Here is a 22057-nt window from a genome sequence, read left to right on the forward strand (position 1 = left end):
CTTTAATATTCTGTTGGTTTGTCTATATATTTTTTTACTCTTGCTCTGTCCCATTTTCCAGGCAGAAATAAAAAAAAGGGACCCTGTTTTAAAGGAAGCTTTAATCTTCACATTCTGCAAGACTCAATTTTTTTCATTTTTTTGAACTGTGTCAAAAGCGACTTGAGAAACTGCAAGTCGCTTCTGGTGTGAGATAATTGGTCATCTGCATAGACTTTGTGCAGGGGACACCCAGATGTGTCTTAGGGATTCCTCATCTTCAGAAGAGGAAGGGGAGTAGGGGAATGCTCAGGAATTAGAGGGGGAAGAGGAATCAGACAATGAAAGTGCCCACATTTCTGGAGAGGCGAAAGGAAACAGAGCACAGATGGCATTCAGCTAGAATAGCTGATAGAAACGCCGAGGTAATTGGGAGCCGCCCTGGCATTTCCTGCGTGGGGAATTCAGGGATATAAATCAGAAGCAGTTAGCTTTTGCTGGTAACGACTCTGATGCTGATGTTTTCACTCCAATTGAACCTGCTTCGAGTCTGCTTCTAAGGATTTAGTGATCATTGCCTGTCGTCTGATGTAAGACTGCTGTTTCTTTTGGACTTTATTAGAGACTTTAATTTTGTGTCTGCATTAAGATTTCCTTGCTTTCTTTTTCATTTTTCTTTTACTTTCAACATTGTATGAAGGCTGTTCTTGAAGGGCAAATCAGGACAATGTGTCACCATCCTGTGGGAGGCTTCTCTCATGTTCCCTCATGGGAAGCTGGGGCTGACAGTTGAGAGCTCACCCTGTCTCGCGGATTCGAACCACCGACCTTCAACTGCCACAAGGATTTAACCCACTGCACTACCACAGCTCCATATTTTTCATATGATGTCTGTGAAATAACAGATTGATTGGAACTCTCCATTAATAGGGAAAGCTTTCCAAATGGCCACAGCAATGAAGTAATCTGGTTCACTAGTAGGGGGGTACATTCCACCTGGACAAGCTCACAGAACATGAGTGGAGACGCACCACAAAACACAGACCTTCTCATCTTTGGGAGGACGCCCTCGCTTCCGGGGGCTTTGCTCATACGTTCTCTTCAGCAGAGGTTTGACCCCTCGCTCCGAAATGGAGGAAGCCCTCTTTTTTGCCTTCCCTTCAGACAACCCAGATTTGTGCTTCTCTTCACCCATGGACTGCTTGCCCCTCTCTTCACTGGAATTTCGTCGGTTCTTCTCTTCAGTCGAATTGTGAGAAGATGCCTGATTGATTACAGAAGAGAAGTGTAAGATGGGACAAGAGCTGACAATGGGTTTGTTTTCCTCACACTGACAAAACCCAAGGGTGACAAGTCAGGATAAACATTTGATGGCATATCAGTGCTGTGAACTCAGGTTTTAAAAAGGTTCCAGCTATTGGCTAAGAAAACACACAAAGAGTGGAGAAGCAGGTGGATATGGTAAAGCCAACTTATAAAGAAGAAAAACCTGCAGAGTAAATAAAACCCCATAATGGAATGCTATAAGTACCTTAAACTTTCAACTGCTTTACAAATGCCAATAGAATCATAGTCACTATTCTAAAGAGGCCACAATTCCCCTGCCTGGTGATGGTGGGGAGAAAAAAGTTATACAAACCCTCACCCATTACTCACCTGGTCTTTGTCTTTGCCTTTGCCTTTCTTGAGAAATTCTTCCACAGCATCGACAGCTTGCTGGAACCTCTTGCCTTTGTTGATTTTGATCATTTCTTCTTTGTGGGCATGATAAGGCTTCAACTGGTCCACTTTAATCCAGGCACTAAGAAATAAAGAAAAAACAGATTCTCTGGTATCACTGCTGTTCTTTTGAATCTGGTGAACAGGCAAAATCCTCAAAACAACTTGTTATAACCTCTGAAGGGAATGCATGGATGGGGCTTGCTGCTTTCTCTATACACCAAGCATGGGCAAACTTCATCCCTCCAGGTGTTTTGGGCTTCAACTCCCACAATTTCAGGAAGCAGCCTGAGGCTAGGAATTGTGCGAGTTGAAATCCAAAACACCCGGAGGGCTGAAGTTTGTCCTTGCCTGCTATAGACTCATAAGAGCTGGAAGTGACAAGAGCTACTGAGTCCGTTCTGCAACACTGGAATACACAATCCAAGTCCTCCTGACAGCTGGCCATCCAGGCTCTGCTTAAAAACCTCCAGAGAAGAAGACACCATCACCCTCCACTGTCAATTGCAAAAGTCTTCTGTTACCAACTGACAAATTCATTTTACATTTTCAAAAGTCATGAAAATGCAGTGTATGCTAACACAGTGCTTCTCCACAGGCATTCTAAAGTTTAAAAATAGCATTTTTCCCTGGAGGCAGAAAAAAGTAGATACATACTGGTCTTCAGTCCCAAAAAACTTCACAAAGAAGCACTTCTTCCCACGAGGCTTCTTCAGGTCCTTAGGCGGATTAACAATCTGTCAGCAAAAAAAGTACACACAATACTGTAGAGATAACAAAGGATGAATTTTGCATTAAACATCTTCACTGTAGTCTCTCCAACATTTTTTTTTTTTTGGATAAAAACAATGATAGAACCAACCTTTATAGAAACTACCTCCCAACTCAAGATAGATCTGTACTAAGAAAAAAGACAGCAGAGATAGGTTTCTGGCTATATGCTACCTTTAGTTCCCATTCTACCAAAACAATAAGGTAGAACTTCCACAGATTAACAACCCTTCCTATACACAAGCTTTACTTGCTTTATGCTGGAGGCCACATTTATACAGCCAGGTAAAAGAAGTAACGATTTTTGTATTCTAGCTCTGAGAGGATCTTTCACTATAAGGAATAGCCTAAGAACTTCCATTATGCTATCAGCAAGGGAAGCAAAGCTCTAGCATTTCTGCACATGAATCAATATTTACTCATCAAGACTGTTTATGATACAGTAATTAATATTAATGTCACTCTGGCATTGGCTAAACTTTGTTGGTATACCTGCAAGTGGACAGGCAGCATAAGTATTCTTCACACAGCACATTATCAGACAGATTGCAATTGCCCTTGGCATAGCACTTTTATGACAAGAAAAAAAAAGCTACAAAAGCAAAATGGAGGCTCAGCCTATTAAGAGGCAAACCCAGACATTTGTCACAGCTGTCAGCCATTTCCCGGGTTTCTCCAAGACTGTGGAAGAAAACATCATGCCTGCATAGAGCCTATGCTTCAGCAGTGCACTGCAGAAAGACCGTACTGAAAGACTAAGGAGGAAGAGTTCAATGTATGAGTTTCCACTCAATCTCCATGTGCTTGCCATGGTTACTGAAACAGGTTTTTTTAACACACAGGCTATGATGGATTGTGTGATGGTACAGAAGCATGTGTTTCTGGAACACCACAAATAAAAGAAGTTTGGGTTGCTTCTTAATCAAAAGATTATGTTGTGATTTTTTAACATATAAAATGCACTGTTTTCCTGTGCAATCATGTGAGGAAATTATTTTCTTTTGGCTGTAAAACTATGCATAATGATTTGGGAGTAAGCCCCACCAATCTTAATGGGATTCTCTTCTGGACAAATACAGAACTAAATATACACAACAATTAAAGGTAGTGCTGATACTGACTTATGGAAGGGGAAAACCAGTTTGACAGAAAGAAGGTAATGATTAAGTAGCTGCACCCAGGGATACGATTCATTTCTAAACCCACCTAAATCTCTCTACTGGTTCAGTGTTAAGATATGTTTCCTCCTTTAAGAAGAACGCCACAAGCTAGTTTGCCTTGTGTTCTTGGGGTGGTATATAAATTTGTAAAAACGGAGGAAGTAACTTAAGTGCATATTAAAATCCACTTAAAGACTCACCTTCCCTGGCCAAGGAGGATATCGGCCCAGCTTCCCCCTAAGGAAAAAAGAGAAGTGAGCCAGAAGCTATTAAAAAAAAAACCCAGTAGCAATTCTTCAAATTTCTTCTTCTACACAAAGCCCCTAAAAACAAAAAAAACATAAGTTACTTGGTGAAGGATTTGTGACAATATTTCTCCCGAAATACTATGAAATACTACAGTCCAGCCAGGGTCTTAATATAATCTTCTACACATTGCAACTGTTTCCCAAATAACAAGCAGACTTCCAAATGTGACAAACAAGGGATTCATTGAGATGAATTTGTGCTATTACTTGCTCATTTGTTCATGTGTCATTACAGAACCTCATTTCTAATCTCAAATTTGTTTACAGACCTAACAAACATGGCTCAGAATAAAAGGGAGAAAATACTACCACCTATGAATGGTTGCCAACACTGTGAATTGCCCTGTGTCCCCTTCAGGGTTGAGAAGGGGGGCATACAAATATCACAAATAAATAAGCTTAAATAAATGAGCAAAAACTAGCACATGATTGTTTATGCAAGCAGTATTTAAATGATATTGCAGGATATGAGGCCTTCTGTTCTGCTCTTGTTTCCCTAAGGAAAAAAAAGAGAGGGAGAGATAGAAATGTAGGTAATCAGGGAAAGAAAGGTGGATCATTATAGAGTGGCAAACAGCCATGCATTTGGACAATGATGTTCCTACAAATGGAGAGTGTTGTGCTAATCTACCAACCAAAGAAACAATTCCAAGTTTTGTCGAAGGCTTTCATGGCTGGAATCACTAAGTTCTTGTGGGTTTTTTCGGGCTATATGGCCATGTTCTAGAGGCATTTCTCCTGACGTTTCGCCTGCATCTATGGCAAGCATCCTCAGAGGTGAGGTCTGTTGGAACTGGGAAAAGGGGTTTATATATCTGTGGAATGACTAGGGTGAGACAAAGGACTTTTGTCAGTTGGGCTAGGTGTGAATATTTCAACTGACCACCTTGATTAGCATACAATGGGCTGACTGTGCCTGGAGCAAACTCTTCTTGAAAGGTAATTAGATGTTCCTGCCTGTTTCCTCTCTGCTGTTTTTGCTGTTGCAATTTTAGATTTTTTTTAATACTGGTAGCCAGATCTTGTTCATTTTCATGGTTTCCTCCTTTCTGTTGAAATTGTCCACATGTTTGTGTATTTCAATGGCTTCTCTGTGTAGTCTGACATGGTGGTTGTGAGAGTGGTCCAGCATTTTTGTGTTCTCAAATAAAATGCTGTGTCCAGGTTGGTTCATCAGGTGCTCTGCTATGGCTGATTTCTCTGGTTGGAGTAGTTTGCAGTATCTTCCGTGTTCCTTGATGCGTGTCTGGGCACTGCGTTTAGTGGTCCCTATGTAGACTTGTCCACAGCTGCATGGTACACGGTAGACTCCTGCAGAGGTAAGAGGATCCCTCTTGTCCTTTGCTGAACGTAGCATTTGTTGGATTTTCTTAGTAGGTCTGTAGGTGGTTTGTATGTTGTGTTTCCTCATCAGCTTCCCTATGCGGTCAGTGGTTCCCTTGATGTATGGCAAGAACACTTTTCCTCGGGGTGGATCTTCATCTTTACTCTCGTGGCTTGTTCTTGGTCTTGCAGCTCTTCTGATGTCTGAGGTGGAGTATCTATTGGCCTGTAGAGCCCAACTGAGGTGGTTCAGTTCATCTTGAAGGAGGTGGGGTTCACAGATTCTTTTTGCACGGTCTGCCAAGGCTTTAATGGTGCTTCTTTTTTGACTTGGGTGATGGTTGGAGTTTTTATGTAGATATCTATCTGTGTGTGTGGGTTTTCTGTAAACGGTGTGACCCAATTGTTGATCTGGTTTACGGATGACACTTTCACCATTTGGAGCCATGGAGAAGAAGAACTCAACAGGTTTCTGGAACATCTTAACAGCATCCACCCAAACATCCAGTTCACTATGGAAAAAGAAAAGGAAGGAAGACTGCCTTTTCTAGATGTCCTAGTCAACCCTTCTCCCTTCTACCAGTAGTAGTAATGTCACTATCACACTGTACTACAATATTCACACTGCTACCAGTGAGGAAGTTCTGGAAAAATCTCAGGCGATAACAACCAAGATTGTTCAATACATTTTCTTTAAGAGAAGATTACACACTGGGATCTTTTTTCATGAACATCCAACTATATAGAATAAGAACTGGAAATCCTAAATGAGAATGAACTTCACATCAGGGAAAATCTACAGCAACCTCTTTTGTGGGACAAGCATTTAAGAATAAGATTTGCAATTTTTAAGGAGATAAAATATAAAAAGAGAGTAATGAGACAGCAGAGATATATCAAACAGAGTAGAGCCGTTCCCATGTGGTTCTTAATATGGGATTCAGAGTCTCTGTGAGGCAGAGAATGCTGTTGCAACTCTTGGCAAATATAATTAAGAAATATTATTAGCTTTCAAGGAGAACTTGAGTCCTAACCTGACTCTAAGTAGAAAGCCTTTTCTTGTTGCACAAAAGCACAGAATTCCTATCTATAACATGGTTGCACTAGTCACCTATCTCTCAAGGATGTCAAGAGGAACAAGAGTGATTACTACTAGACTCAGGCAGCAATCCTTATCTGAAAGAAAGCTCTATGGGATTTACTTCAGAGTAAACAAGTACAATACTGAACTGCAGGATTATGCCCAAGATTAAACCACACTTCAGTTCTGGAGTCCAAAATGGCCCTTGTGCTGTTACACCCAGATGCTTTATAAAACAAACTATGATGTGCTGTCCCTATGTCTGGGCAAACCGCTGGGGCTTTCTGGAGAAAATTGTGATAATCAACAATGGAGTCTATTGCGAGTTCTAAACATCAAAATGGATATTTATTTCAAAGTCTTGCAGACTTGGGACAGTTCTTTCAAAGTTGCAATCAAACAGTCAATAGATAAAATCAAACAAATATTCCTTCTCCAAGAGGCAAAGGGTCCAGGAATCCCTCACCCTAATCCAGAGCCCTTATCTATAGAAAGAACCAATCTTTCTCTAACTATCCAGGTTCCAGACTAGCCTTGGAGAAAAGGCAATATGGCCTATCTCCCTATAAACTCTATAAAACTCAATTCTATTCTATCTATGACTCAATTTGGCTTCTCTCAATTCTCTAACAATGATATCTCAATTACACTTATCTCAACTCTCAATTGTTCTTAATTTAGCTTACCTAACTGTAACTCAATTAAGCTTAACTCAATCGTTTTTGCGGTGGTTTTTTCTGAGCTACCTTTTTTGGCCTTCAGCAGATCCAATTCTTCCTTAAGACTGAAGGGGCAGGGAGACCTCCAAAATGGATGCTTCTACCCTGGAAGCAGGGGCGGGCCCAAAGAGCTACTCTTTGGCCAATCATTGCAGAGAGCCTGCAAACTGGCTTTCCTGCCTCTGGCTGCTAATCTTTTAGGCCTTGCAAAGGCTGCAGCAGCTTCCAAGAGAAAGGCAAGGGGCAACCAATTTAAGCAACCCAAAAAGGCAATAAACCCAGTCTCCTGGGAGACAGAACAGTCCTGCTAACCTCTACCTCACAATATAGGAAGAACAAACCTACTAGGAAAACAGACTCTTCCAAGCAATTCTTTATATAGCCAAAAAAAAAATCTTAGTTTTGTGTATCAATTCTATTCTGAAAAGCTGAATGAATTGCAAATATAATAAAGTATCCAAAATGGCTAATGAATTATTTTCATTCATCTATTTCATTTATTTACTCCATTCATTTCCCAAGTGCACAAGGTGGTTCTCCAAAATTGGGAACACAGGAAGCTTTCTTATTATTGGGTCAGAGTATACCCATACTACCAACAGTAACTGGCAAGGTTTTGAACTCTCCAGGGTTTCCTGCCCTGAGAATCTATAGGCTGAGCCTGAGACTATCTAAAGGGAACATATGCCCTCTTACTAAAGAATGTCATCTCTTCTTCCCTTTCTAAAGTTTACACTGCTTTAGTTTTACTTAGTTCAACAGTTCTTACAGCAACCCATACCATATCATTAGTCCATATCATTTTCCAAACAAAGAGAGCTAAAATTAAGAAAAAATGGCTTATCTATGGCAATGTAAGATTTAATCCAGGGGGCATGTATCTCATGCCTTATTCTTAACTATACCTGCTACATTTATGCATCAATCATATGCTTCTTTATGTTTGTGAGCCCAAATAAATTCAGGAAAACTTGTTTCTGACTACAGTAGATATACCACAAAAGTAACATACCAACACGTAAGAGAGTTTGTAAGATCTGTGTGCTGCCAGAACTCTGTTTCCAAAATTAGAGGCCTAACCCAGCTGGCCTACCATCAATGGAAAAAAAGCCCTTCCTTCCTCCCTCTATTGCCACTTTGAAAAGGAAACTACACCCACTTAGGTCTTTCTCTTAGCTTTTTCTGGTTCAAATTCCAGTGAACCAGGAATGATGAGAAGCCCCTTTAATTTGCTAACATTTCATAAACATCCTGTTTGGGTTATTTCAATGTTTAAAATGATGGTACATCAGGAGATAAGTACATTCCACAAAGTACTTCTCAAACTAAGGTGAAATATAGGTTTGAAATAGGAACTGAACTACACAGAGATAGGTTTGTAGATTTCTGTAATGCTCTCATTTGGAGAACTTTGTTAGTATTGATCCCTTCTCAATCCCTTTCCCATACACTTCAACAGATGCTATAAAATTTCTTGCAACTATAAATGTGTTTTGTGGTTTGCTTTTGTCATTCATCATTATACTATAACTCACAACGTAAAGAATAATTAAAACAAATTAAGCCTCCATTTTAGCATGGCTAAAATTAGGAATCAGCAGGGTGAGGCCTGTATATTATATGCCAAAAAACCTTAAATTTTTTGTACCCAAAGTTTGAGCTGCTTACCTTCTTATTCAAGTAAATACTTTAGGCCAGCACCAACACAAGTCATAACTACATGACAGCCAACACCCCTCCCCAGTTAACAATAATCATAATGCTCTTTTCAACAAAAGGGTATTTTATATTGGTGTATTTGGACTGCATTATACCCTGCCTCGCCATGAGGTTGGATACTTAAGTCACCCTGAATTCGATGCAAATGATTCAAACCCATTCTGCCTTGGCTATTATTACTGCCCACACGATCGTTGATCTGTTTCATTACAGATAGTTACCACATTACAAACAAGCTAGATTTTGTAGGTCTGCTCTTAAGTTAAATTTGTATGAAAGTCAGAACAGGTACATTTTTAAATGTAATTCCAGCAGAAAGTTTGCCTGTTAGGAATTGTGGGAGTTGAGGTTCCACAAATTATAGTGGACCTTGGCAATGGACTTGACAACAGCCTAAAGGAATTGACATTTGTTAGGCCTTATAATCTATTGAATTGAATATTTAAATTGTGTTTTTGCTAGTTTTGTACTATGCGTGTTGTGGGTCTTACAATTTTTTTAACAGATATATGTTGGTGTGATTATCATGTTTATTTTTATGCTATGCAATGTTTTGTTTACATGTTGTTTGCCACTTTGAGTTCTGATCTGGGAGAAAAACAAGAAATAAATAAATAAAAACCTGGAGGGAGGGCCGAAGTTTGCCTGATAAGAATTGTGGGAGTTGAAGTGCAAAACACCTAGAGTGAGGGCCCAAGTTTGCCTGTTAGGAATTGTGGGAGTTGAAGTCCAAAACACCTGGAGGGAGGGTCGAAGTTTGCCTGTTAGGAATTCTGAGAACTGAAGCCCAAAACACCGAGAGGGAAGGCCCAAGTTTGCCTGTTAGGAATTGTGGGTGTTGAAGTCCAAAATACCTGGAGGGAGCCCAGGTATTTTGGACCAAAACACCTGGAGAGAGGGCTGAAGTTTGCCTGTTAGAAATTGTGGCAGTTGAAGTCCAAAACACCTGGAGGGAGGGCCCAAGTTTGCCCATGCCTGCTGTATAAGAGGCCCCAGAACTGTAAGAAATACACCACAATGCAGTGCGAAAAACTCCTTTTCGAATGTTCCCCTTTAAAAACCTCATTGCGCCTCAGGCTGGGAAGCAGGGCCTTACCTGAAAGCCGGGCTTCCTGGTTCGGGGCGAGCGCGTCAGGAGGCGAGGCCCCCTCCCTCATTCCCTGCCCGTCCCTTGGGCCTGGCTGGAGCCTTGTCCTGGAGAACGCCCAGCCACTGAGGGAGGGAGGGAGGGATTTCTCAGGTTCAAGACCCGAGGCAGGCCTGCTTCTAGCTCGGCTTCTCACCCGATAGGTCTCACCCGCCCCTGTAGGCCGCAGCCAAGCCTCGCCACTCACCACACTAAGTCTCCCTGCCGCAGGTTCATCGGAACAGCCGCTGCTGCAGCCGCCGCCATTTTCCCGGCGCCACACCCCTCCGTCTCTTCTCTCTCTCACTCACTCAGACTCCCTTCCTGCCCCGTTTCCCCCTCAACACCGGGCAGACAGAAATCCAGGCCGTTCAAGAGGGTTGGAAGGAGCCGAGCTGGGATTGGTGGAAAGCGCGTCACGTGGCACTCGGTACACTGGCGTCACGCCATCCTCCATTTCCGGCTTTGTTTCCTTTTCCTCCCCCTCCCTTCTTCAACAACAACTTCCGAGATGAGGGTGGTATTGGATCCGGGGCAGCCACAACAGACAGGGAGGATTGTTGAGGCGCCAGAGACAAGGCCGGTAAGGCTCCTACTGACTTACGGGGCGGGCGAAGGGACAAACCTCCTCTCAGGTGCCGGGAGAGGGTCCTCCTCCTCCTCCTCGTTGCTTGGATGAGGAAGGGAAAGGACTGTGGAGGGCCTTTCCTAAGCTTGGCGGAGGTGAGGTCTGCCTGGACTTTGTAGTTTGGGGAGGCCCCAGCACTCTTTGGCAGAGAAATGCAAAGGCCCTCGCCCTGAATGGGATTAATTAATCTATATAAATAAAAATGTTTGTGGGATTAACATAACTCAAAAAGCACTGGACGAATTGACACCAAATTTGGACGGCCAACGAGTGACCATCACTCCTAAAAACACTGAAAAATGCAGTGGACGAGACTTAAAAAGCCAAAAAACAAAAAAAAATCATTACAACACGTGCAAAACCACATACATACACAAACACACATATATACATATATGTACACACAAAACACATATACACAGAAAAGGGCAAGAAAGGAGGGAAAGAGAGAAGGAATTACAAAAGTGAAAGAAGGCAGGAAAGGGGAGGAAGGAGAGAAGGAAGGAAAGAAGGAAATAAAAAAGTGAAAGAAGGAAGGAAAGAGGAAAGGAAGGAGAGAAGCAAGAAAGAGAAAGAGGGAGGAAAGGAGGAAAGAAAAAAGGTAGAGAAGGAAGGAAAAAGTGAAAGAAGGAAGGAAAGAGAGAGGGAAGGAAGGAAGGAGAAAAGAAAGAAAGAGAAAGAGGGAGGGAAAGAAAAAAATGAAAGAAAGAAGGAAAGAGAGGGAAGAAAGAAGAGAAGGAATGAAAGAGAAAAAGAGGGAGGCAGCGAAGGAAGGAAGGATGGATGGAACCAAAGAGCAAAGGAAGCTAGGAAAGACACAGGTAGAGAAGTAAGAAAGAAGAAGGGAAAGAAAAGGAAGGAAGGAGAGAAAGAGGAGGGAGGGTTGGCCACAACGTGTGGCGGATACAGCTAGTATAATAATGATAAAACTTTATTTATATACCGCTCCATCTCCCCGAGTTCCAAAGTAACATCACAGAACATACAGAGTAACAACAACATAACCATAAGATTAACAAACAAAATATAAACATAAAAATTGTCACCATAACAGACATATAATAAAATTAATCCTGCCTATTCAAGGCAATTTAAAAGGGCGGGCCAAGATTTGTGCAAGCCCAAAAATTCTAGGGGACCCGGGAATTAAGTGCAATGCTATGGCAGGCAACAATAATATTAAGTACGGGTCTGTGTCTGTTCATTCCGGGGCCGATTAGAGGAAAGAATCTGGGTAACTGGTAGGAAGAATAAGGCCGTATTAGACAATGTGTGGGGCTGAGTTAGAACTGGTCATTTTCAAAGGCTTGTTGAAACCACCAGGTCTTCAAGCTCTTACGAAAGGAGGAGGGGGATGGGGCCTGTCTTATTTCCCTTAGAAGGACATTCCAGAGGCGGGGGGGGGGGGGCACCACTGAGAAGGCACTCTCGTCCCCACCAACTTGAGACGGTAGTGGGACCGAAAGGAGGGCCTCCCCAGAAGATCTTAGAGCTTGTGCCGGTTCATAGAAAGAGATGCAATCGCTGAGATAGGCGGGCCCCAAAACATTCAGGCTCGGCAACTTATTGGCATCCAATGAAACTGTTTTAATAGGGCTGTTGCATGCTCCCTATAGTTTGTTCCAGTAAGAAGCCTGGCTGCCACCCGCTGTACCAGTTCAAACTTCCAGGCCGTCTTCAACAGCAGCCCCATGTAGAGAGCATTTCAGTAGTCTGGTTTGAATGTAACCAAGGCGTGGACCACCCTGGCCAAGTCAGACTTCACGATAGGAAGTAGGACTTGTGCACCTAAGCAAAACCTGAGTGTGTTCAAGACAGACTAGTCAGGGGCCAACTTCAGCCCTCCTCCCAGGTGTTTTGGACTCGAACTCCCACAATTCCTAGTAGCTGGTAGACTGCTAGGAATTGTGGGAGTTAGTCCAAAACACCTGAAAGGAGGGCCAAAGTTGGCCCCTGCCTGCTGTAGAATGAATACAGTTTGACTCCTGCTTTTAACTGCCACACTTCGCTGCGATGGAACAATGTGAGTTGTAATTTTATATAGTCTTTCGCCTTCTCTGCCAAAAGAGGGCTGGTGTCTGACGAAACTACATTCCTGTGGGAGTTGGAGTCCAAAACAGCAGGAGGGAGGGCTGAAGTTGGTCCGTGCCTAAGTCTGTCTTGAACACACTCAGGTTTTGCTTAGGTGCACAAGTCCTACTGCCTATCGAGGAAGCTACGGGAATTCCATTCAGGGCAATGACCTTTACATTAGGAATTGTGGGAGTTGGAAGTTCAAAATACAAGGAGGACAGAAGTTTGCACATGCCTTGTCTAGATACTTTAAGAAAAAAGGGGTGCAATTTAAAAAAAATATCTTAGTGAATGACTAACCTTGGGGTTGGAGAATGTGGAAGATTCCATGGATGTAACTAGTAGCCACAGGAGTCAGTGGAGTCATTAAAGCCACAGGAGTCATTAAAGACCATTGAGAGAGGAGCATGTTCAAAGTTCTGGGCAAGAACACCCTGGAGGAAATCAAATCAATGGGTGACAGGATAGTAGTGTTCAGATACCTGACAGACTGTCTTGCAAGTGATAGTGCAAGGAGAAGGGATGGAACCAGTGGGTGGAGATAGCAGAGGAGCATTTCAAGACAAAAACATTAGAAGATATCCCCTGGCATTAAGAACTGTTCAGTGGTGGAACACACTGTGTCTGGGAGTGACAATCTCTCCTTTACATAACTACATTATTCCCAAAGTCTGTTCCGACTGTGATTTTATGACTCCCAAGATGCCAAGCTCAGCCATTGTGAGTCAGATAGATTAGGGCTCAACAAACAGGATCCTTCATGCTTGCTCTCTTCATGGCTTTTTAAAAGTCCTTTTGCTCAGAGAGATATTGTTTTGAAGCAGCTATCTCTAAGGAAATGATATCTACCAAGGTGTTCTCCCAAGCCTGTTGTTCGTACGCCATTCAGATTGTGTGTCCTGGGAAAAGAGAATGCTACACTACTTGAAAACAAGACCTGGGGCTGACTGTAGCTCAGATCACGAACTTCTTATTGCCCAATTTAGAATAAAACTAAAGAGATCAGGGAAAATACACAGACCAGTTAGATATGATCTCACTAACATTCCTAGCGAATATACAGTGGAAGTAAAGAACAGATTTGAAGGACTAGATTTAGTAAACAGAGTCCCAGAAGAACTATAGACAGAAGTCCGCAACATTGTTCAGGAGGTGGCAACAAAGTACGTCCCAAACAAAAAGAAAATCAAGAAGGCAAAATGGTTGTCTGCTGAGACACTGGAAGTAGCCCAAGAAAGGAGGAAAGCAAAAGGAAACAGGGATAAGGGGAGATATGCCCAGTTAAATGCGCAATTCCAGAGGTTAGCCAGAAGAGATAAGGAACTATTTTTAAATAAGCAATGTATGATGGCACACCAGGAAGATCTAATGAGAAACTAAATGTGTCTGGCTATTTTCCCAGTGACCATCGGTATGCCCTAAATTACTTTAATGCCCCCAAAAATGATACTCTACAGACAAGACTAAATTAACCAAATTGAGTTACTAAACAAACAAGATGAATTACAACAATGTACAAAGGTGTAGATTGATTATGATGGAATAACTCTGAGGTAACAAACAACTATAATTTCTACGAGGCAAGTACGCTATGGCATGTACTATCTATTTTATATAACATTTACTATAATCTATAATCTATGGGCATGTATATTTGAACTATCTATCTATAAGCCAAATATTATTTATGAACTATGGCAAATATAACTATTCTAAAAACTATAAACTTTGACAAATATTATCTATTCTTTATTACAAATACTCTAAGGCAAATATGTGATAAGGAGACAGCAAAGCCTAGGGAAGACAATTATGCTGGGGAAAGTGGAAGGCAAAAGGAAGAGGGGCCGACCAAGGGCAAGACGGATGGATGGCATCCTTGAAGTGACTGGACTGACCTTGAAGGAGCTGGGGGTGGTGACAGCCGACAGGGAGCTCTGGCGTGGGCTGGTCCATGAGGTCACGAAGAGTCGGAGACGACTGAACAAATGAACAACAACAAAACACTACTGTCATAAGCCCACTTGTTCAGAGACAGTCTTTATTAGTAAATGCTTTATATAGCCACAGATCATCATCTAAGTGATTGCCCTGAATCCTTTTTGTCAACTACTTAAGAATCTTCAGTTTGTCATTGTACTTTTAAAAGAATGAAATACCTGGGTGTTTTTTATGCTTTGTTGGTATGAGATGAAGGTTAAGTTCTAGAATTTAGATATTGTTTATAAAGCATCTGTCAGAGTTCAGCTTAAATGCATTCTGTATGTTATTTCATATTATGTATGTTATGTTGTTTTATTTTCTTATTTTCTGCTGTGTTCTTGTGTTATACTGTGTTATCGTACTGATGGGCATGGCCTCATGCAAGCCACCCTTGGGGAGATGGTGGCAGGGTGTAAATAAAGTTGTTTATTATTATTATTATTATTCTGAAAAACTTCTGGTCAGATTATTGTTCAGAATGTGTCATGCACTGTTTGTCTGTTTATAATTGTTAAAAAGGTAGAAATTGTCTTGGTGGATTATAAAGCTTATCACTCTTGTTTTTAACTGTGGTTTTGGCTAGTGCTCAAGATGGGCATCATAGCGGCAGTAACCCATTCATGCACACTTGTCTAACAATAGGATTTCCAATCCTATCCTGTGTATGTATTTACTCGTCAACTAGGACTGCATTCTCTGGCAGTTTTGTTGACTCAGGGAAGGAACTTGGACTGGATGGCCCACAAGGTCTCTTCCAACTCTATGATTCTACGATTCTAAAAGGGGCTGAGGACCGCAAGTGGCCCATGGGCTGCACTTCAGACCTGAGTTAGTAACAAATTCCATTGAGTTGAGTCAAGTGTAAGGATACTTTGAGGCCCAACTTTGCAGTTACAGTGTTCAGCAAAAACAACAAAACCTATGCATGGCACCTGTGTTGATTTTTGTGGCTGACACATTTTTGTGTTCTTACTTAGGTTGGAATAAGAAGAAATGTTTTTGAAATAAAGCATGGCCTGCAGGCCAGAAATCTGGATTAATTTGGACCTGAGTGTTAACAGACCTTTGCTTGACAGAAAATACAGAGGGGGAAAAAGGAGCAAATGTATCCAGTATTCTGCGCATCTTGCCAGCCATCCACATGGGGGAAGGCCAAATGCAAGAAGCGATAACCCCGACTGACCTTAGTTCTGAAGATTACACTGAAACTGGCTCCCTTCAGGACACGCTCCCTCTCCTTCCTTTTTTCTGCCTGATGTGGAATTGGATCGCTTCAAGGCTATAACTTTCCCCCAAATTGGATCTGTAAATACACTGCTATGGGCTGATTCTTCACCTCTTTGAAACAAGAGATTGTTAGTTTTTTGTCTATGTACTTTAAAGTGGAATCCAGCATCCTTACCAGTTTTCTGTATTTGATATCAATTTTTCTCTGTATTTCTTACTGGTGATGCTTCTGCCGCCATACTGGTGCAGTTTTTGGCATCAGCTGACCGAAACTATGCTGTGAGAGTGGCTGCAGCGTAAGTATAGCCATGATGGAACCTCACAGGGTCCAGCTCATTCCTCTCTCAGGACCTCTGAGCACCACTTTACTGAAAAAGGCACGTGGGGAAGATGGCACAGGAACGGAACATGTGCAGGAAGCAGAACCTATGGCCGCAGCCGTTCGCATTGCCCTAGCCCTCTTTGAACCGGATCACAAGGGCTGTCCAGAGTTCTTTTATCCTGAACTGTTGAAGAATTCACGCAGGAAAGGGAAGAGCAGTTCTGCTGGAGAAAAGGTATATATCTTTTCTTTTCGTTCTCTGATGTACATATTTCAGTACAATGATTGGGCAAGTAGGTGTTCCCTACTCTTTTACCCATTTTGTATTATACCCAGAAGTCATATGTTCCATGTGTAGTCTGCTCTTTCATCATGTATTAAAATAAAACCAAATTAAAATACAAGCAATCATGTTAAATTAAAATAAAAAAGGAAGCATGGCATAGGGCTTCACATTTCCACTATTGCCAGGCTTTGACAGTGTTCAAATAAACAAGATACCTGTATCAGACCAAACACAAGTATAGTGGCTCCTGAATTAGTAGTCCTCTACAAGGGGTCTGTATATTTTGATCCTTAGCAGTAGTGAGCTCTTCAGTCCTAAGGAAGCAATAAGATCTCTCAATGGAGCATCTCAGAACCTCTCTTGTGGCTCGGTTGCTTCTTTGTGAAACGACCTGACAGATACCATTCAGGTATTTTGCATTGTTTTCTTTCCCTGCAGAAGAGAGACCTTGCTGATCCCTTCAATGATGATGAAAAAGAGAAGCACAAAGTGGAAGCACTTGCCAGGAAGTTTGAAGAGAAATACGTAAGCTTCTACATCATAGCTGTGTGCCAGATACAGTATATTTTCTTATACAAATGCTATAAAAATGCAGCTGCATTTAACTCTGGGATTGTCCTCATGTTACCAAGCATGATACCAAGCACTACTGAATAGTGCTTGGTATGATACCAAGCACTACTGAAATAATTCAGAGTGGTGATTTCAGGACAAGCGATGATAATAATTCAGAGTGGTGATTTCAGGACAAGCAAGACACTTTGGTTTGCCTTTCTATCCTGTTTTACATTTTTATCCTTGTCTCTTGTCTGTTCTTCCATGTGAACTGCGTTTATCCTACTGTTTTACTAATGTTTTATGTGGCAGATTAGTGAGAGCAAGACTGCCTTATCTAAGGACATGCATTAAACATTCTAGTTCAGTGGAGCATTCAACCCCAGGCATCTGGAGATAGAATTCTGGGCACATTATGCTATATCACCTTTTGCCAATACATTGCCTTGCTATGGATTTTATAGTACCTTGGCCTAGATTTTATGAGAAGCTTAGCTATAAATAGCCTCATGATGATTGCTGAGGTTTCAGTGTGGTCCACCTGGATTGTACTCAAACTGTTTCCTTTTCAGTTTCAAAATGTAAGATGTAGAGTGATGGCTTTAAGCATGTCTATCAGGCTTTGGTACCAGCAGATTGGTTTTTGCTGGATTTAACAATGGAACGCATTCATTTCAGTTATGGGTAAACATGATATTTTTGATTTCAGGGTGGAAAGAAGCGTCGGAAAGACCGTGTTCAGGATTTGATTGATATGGGCTATGGATATGATGAATCTGATTCCTTCATTGATAATTCTGAAGCAGTAAGTAAAGAAAGGGGCGCAAGCGAGGTGTTGTCTCCATGGAGCCCAAGTGTTTTGTCAAGGGGAAATACAGTAGAGCTAAGGAAGGGAAAGTACATCCAGTAATTATAATAATAATAATAATATAATTTAATACCTGCCTATCCCTGCAATTATCCCAGTTTTGCATTAAACAAAACCTTCCTTAGGTTGATTGATCTCTCTGTTCTTTTCCCAGTACGATGAGCTTGTTCCAGCATCTTTAACAACCAAGTATGGAGGCTTTTATATTAACTCTGGAACCCTTCAGTTCCGACAGGCTTCAGAATCGGAAGATGACTATATCAAAGGGAAAAAGAAGAAATCTCCTAAGGTCTGGAATTGTGATGTTCTGAATGTATATCTGTGTTTGTATTTAAGCATAGTATGATGGCACAACCGGGAAGATTTAAGGGAAAACTATATGTGTCTGGCTATTTTCCCAGTGACCCTTGGTATGCCCTATATGTACTTTTAATTCCCCCAAAAATAAAACTCTAGAGACAAGACTAAAATTAACCAATTAAGTTTACTGAATAATCAGGGTGAATCAAAACAAAGTATAAAGGTGCAGTTTGATTATGATGGTATAGATTTAGAAAAATAAGGAAAAGGTATAAGGTATAACTCTGAGGTAACAACAACTATATTCTATGAGGTAAATACAACTATTCTTTATAACATACTAGCTGTGCCCTGCCACACATTGCTGTGGCCTTTAGTAAGAGTTTTGAAGTCTCTGCCTGGCCTCCCTTCCTTCCCTCGCTCTCTCTCTCTCTCTCACACTCCTTCCTTTTCCCTCTTTCTCTCTCTCTTTCTCTTTCTCTCTCTGGCATCCCTCCTTCCTCCCCCTTCTTTATGCTTGTGTGTAAACTTTGTGCTTGTGTGTAAATTTTCTGTTGGTCATGGGGGTTCAGTGTGGCATGTTTGCCCCAATTCTGTCGTTGGTGGGGTTCAGGATGCTCTTTGAGTGTTGGTGAACTGTGAATCCCAGTGACTACAACTCCCAAATGTCAAGGTCTATTTCCCTCAAACTCCATCTGTGTTCATATTTGGGCGTATTGAATGCTTATGCCAAGTTTGGTCCGGATCCATCATTGTTTTGAGTCCACAGTGCTGTCTGGATGTCGGTGAACTACAACTCCCATACTCAAGGTCAATGCCCTCCAAACCTTTCAAGTATTTTCTGTTGGTCATGGGAGTTCTGTGTGCCAAGTTTGGTTCACTTCCATCATTGGTGGAGTCCAGAATGCTCTTTGATTGTAGGTGAACTATAAATCCCAGGAACTACATCTCCCAAATGACAGAATCATAATTGTTTGAGTGATGGTCACTCCTTCTGTTGTGAGACGCTGTGTTGTGTTGTGTTGTGGAGCCTTCCCCCCCCCCCCCCCCGCCCTTCCCTTCCCAGGACTTGCCTCTTTTGGTGCTCTTCCGTCATCCCTCCCTCTGGCCGGAGTCGTCCCGACGGGGAGCATAGGCAAAGGGCTCCTCGTGAGGAAACTGTGGCTCTCCGGCTTTGCACGGCGAGGGAGGATGGGGGCGGGGCTCTTCTTTCCTTTCCTTTTCTTCTTCCTTATTTCTCTTTCTTTCCTTCCTTCCCCCTTTTTGTTTACCTCCCTTTCTCTTTCTTCCTTCTTTCCTTTGTCTTTTCTTCCTTCTTGTGGTTTGGAGGGGCGGGGTTTGGAGGGGGAGAAGAAAGAGGGGAGGATGGATAGATTTGTACAGGGCTTGGAGGGAGCGGGGGAAGGAGGGGGAGGAGGGGGAGGAGGAAAGTTTGAAGAAGAAGGAAGAGGTAAGATTGGGGCGTGTTGTGGCATGTGTGTTTGTGTGTTGCGGGGAAAGGAGGGGTGGTGGGTTAGTGGCATGTGTGTTTGTGTGGAAGGGAGGGGGGTTTGTTACCGGCATTTGGTTGTGTTGCGGGGAAGGGAGGGGTGGTGCGTTACCTGTGTGTGTGTGGCGTGGAAGGGAGGGGGTTTGTTACCGGCGTTTGGTTGTGTTGCGGGGAAAGGAGGGGGCGTGTCTTACCGGAGCTGCATTGGAGGAGGAAAGGAGTGTTTCAGGGCCGGAAGGGGTGGGTGGAAGTTGCGATGCATGTGTGTGTGTTTGTGGGCAAGGCGTGCTGGGCGGGGCGAGGGAGGGAGGGAAGCGCGGAGGGTACGTTGGCCGTTCGGCCATGTGTGCGCGCGCGCTGGGGACTTTGCTCCAGTGCGCATGCTCAGTTGTTTTGGTGATTTATCTGTGTGTTGTTGTGTTGTTTGTAATTCTGAGTGGATTAGTTTGTACCGAGTGGGTTGTCCTAGGGGCATGTCTATTTTGGTTCAGTTTCGTTGGGGGGTTGTGGAGTTTTGCTGTCCCGTTGAACCCACCTAACAGATTTATATATATAGATACTATAATCTATAGACTCTAAAGCATATATATTCTATCTATCTATCTATCTATCTATCTATACATATAATAAAAGTCAAAGTTTGTATGCGGCGGGCATGTGGCGGTGTGGAGGAGTATGTGCCAGCATTCTGATTCGACAGCCTGAAAGTTCCAAGATTCTGATTGGCTGCCACTGTGGTGCTATTTGCATATGGTCTCAGATTGGTCAGCTTTACAGGAGCCCCTGGTGGAGAAAAGGGTTCATGACAGAAACGGAGACATGAGAGAAGGAAATTTGCATATGGTCTCTGATTGGCCAGCCTCAATTCCAAGATTCCGAGATGACAAAGAGAAGAAAGGAAAAGGCCAGGGGAGGTTGGGTCAGAACATTATCAATACAGACCAAACTTGGCACACAGAGCCCCCATGACCCACTCGACATCCTACTGCAGTTTGGAGGAGGATGAACCATGGATGTTGGGACTTGCAGTACCATCACTCACATTCTGAGACCGCTGTTAACCTCATCCAATGACTGATCAGGACCAAACTTGGCACATAGACCTCTCATGACCCACTTTACGTCCTGGTGTGGTTTGGCCGGGGATGGACCATGGATTATAGGACTTGCAGTACCTTTGCTCAGTTCTTGAGACCACTGCAACCCTCATCCAATTACCCATAAAGACCAAACTTGGCACACTGAGTCTCCATGACGCACTCTACATCCTGATGCGGTTTGGAGGAGGATGCACCATGGACGATGGGACTTGCAATACCTGCACTCCCTTCCTAAGACCATTACAACTGCCAACAATGATGGATCAGGACCACAGTTTACACAGAGAGCCCGCATGACCCACTCTACATCCTGGTGCGGTTTGGAAGAATTTGACAATGGATGATGGGACTTGCAGTCGCTTCACTCACTTCCTGAGACCACTGAGACCCTCGCCAATGACTGATCAAGACCAAACTTGGCACACAGAGTCCCCATGACACATCCTGGTGCACTTTTGAGGAGGACAGACCATGGATGGTGATGGGACTTCAAATACCTCCACTCCCCATGACTTGTAAAACTCATCTAATGACGAATCAACACCAAACTTAGCACACAGAGCCCCCATGACTGCATGGGTACTGTACTACATGCTGCTGCAGTTTTGGAGGAGGGTTGACCATGGATGATGTGACTTCCAATACATTCACTCACATTCTGAAACCTTTGCAAACCTCATCCAATGACTGATCAAGACCAAACTTGGCACATAGACCTCTCATGACCCACTTTACGTCCTGGTGTCTTTTGGAAAAAAATGTAGATGGATGATGGGACTTCACTCACTTTCTGAGACCACTGAGACCCTCGCCAATGACTAATCAAGACAAAACTTTCACACTGAGCCCCAATTACTCTACATCCTGGTGCAGTTTGGAGAACAGACCATGGATGATGAGACTTCAAGTACCTCCACTCCCTTCCCAAGATTGCTGCAACCCTTATCTAATGGCCAATCAAAACCAAACTTAGCACACAGAGCCCCCATGACCTCTCATGACCCACTTTACGTCCTGGTGTCTTTTGGGAAAAAATGTAGGTGGATGATGGGACTTCACTCACTTTCTGAAACCACTGAGACCCTAATCAAGACAAAACTTTCACACTGAGCCCCAATTACTCTACATCCTGGTGCAGTTTGGAGGAGAACAGACCATGGATGATGAGACTTCAAGTACCCCCACTCCCTTCCCAAGATTGCTGCAACCCTTATCTAATGGCCAATCAAAACCAAACTTAGCACACAGAGCTCCCTTGACCCACTCTACATCCTGGTGCACTTTGAAGGTGGAAGGAGTTTGGATTATGGGACTTCAAGTA

At 42.8% G+C, this 22057-nt stretch overlaps 2 protein-coding genes across 7 annotated transcripts in view; one reads left to right on the top strand and one right to left on the bottom strand.

Moving 5' to 3' along the window:
- LOC137095145 (cytokine-like nuclear factor N-PAC) overlaps positions 1-10343 on the bottom strand; it is a 41390-nt gene extending 31047 nt beyond the window's left edge. For all 4 annotated transcript variants that reach the window (XM_067461450.1, XM_067461448.1, XM_067461449.1 and 1 more), the window contains exons 1-5: positions 10114-10343; positions 3830-3866; positions 2356-2435; positions 1636-1780; positions 1025-1243 (exon numbers count right to left, since the gene is read on the bottom strand). In XM_067461450.1, coding sequence (XP_067317551.1) covers positions 1025-1243; positions 1636-1780; positions 2356-2435; positions 3830-3866; positions 10114-10172 — 540 coding nt within the window. In that variant the 5' untranslated portion in view covers positions 10173-10343. The remainder of the gene's footprint in view (positions 1-1024; positions 1244-1635; positions 1781-2355; positions 2436-3829; positions 3867-10113) is intronic.
- Positions 10344-10380: 37 nt separating this feature from the next.
- The window catches only part of LOC137095144 (ubinuclein-1-like), a 77987-nt gene continuing 66310 nt past the window's right edge, over positions 10381-22057 (top strand). For 2 of the 3 annotated variants that reach the window (XM_067461446.1, XM_067461445.1), the window contains exons 1-5: positions 10381-10488; positions 15567-16373; positions 16863-16949; positions 17689-17784; positions 18002-18136. In XM_067461446.1, coding sequence (XP_067317547.1) covers positions 16125-16373; positions 16863-16949; positions 17689-17784; positions 18002-18136 — 567 coding nt within the window. In that variant the 5' untranslated portion in view covers positions 10381-10488; positions 15567-16124. The remainder of the gene's footprint in view (positions 10489-15566; positions 16374-16862; positions 16950-17688; positions 17785-18001; positions 18137-22057) is intronic. The other variant, XM_067461447.1, reaches the window with a different exon arrangement.

This window comes from Anolis sagrei, chromosome Y (assembly GCF_037176765.1).
Source record: "Anolis sagrei isolate rAnoSag1 chromosome Y, rAnoSag1.mat, whole genome shotgun sequence".
Taxonomy (NCBI): Eukaryota; Metazoa; Chordata; class Lepidosauria; order Squamata; family Dactyloidae; genus Anolis; species Anolis sagrei.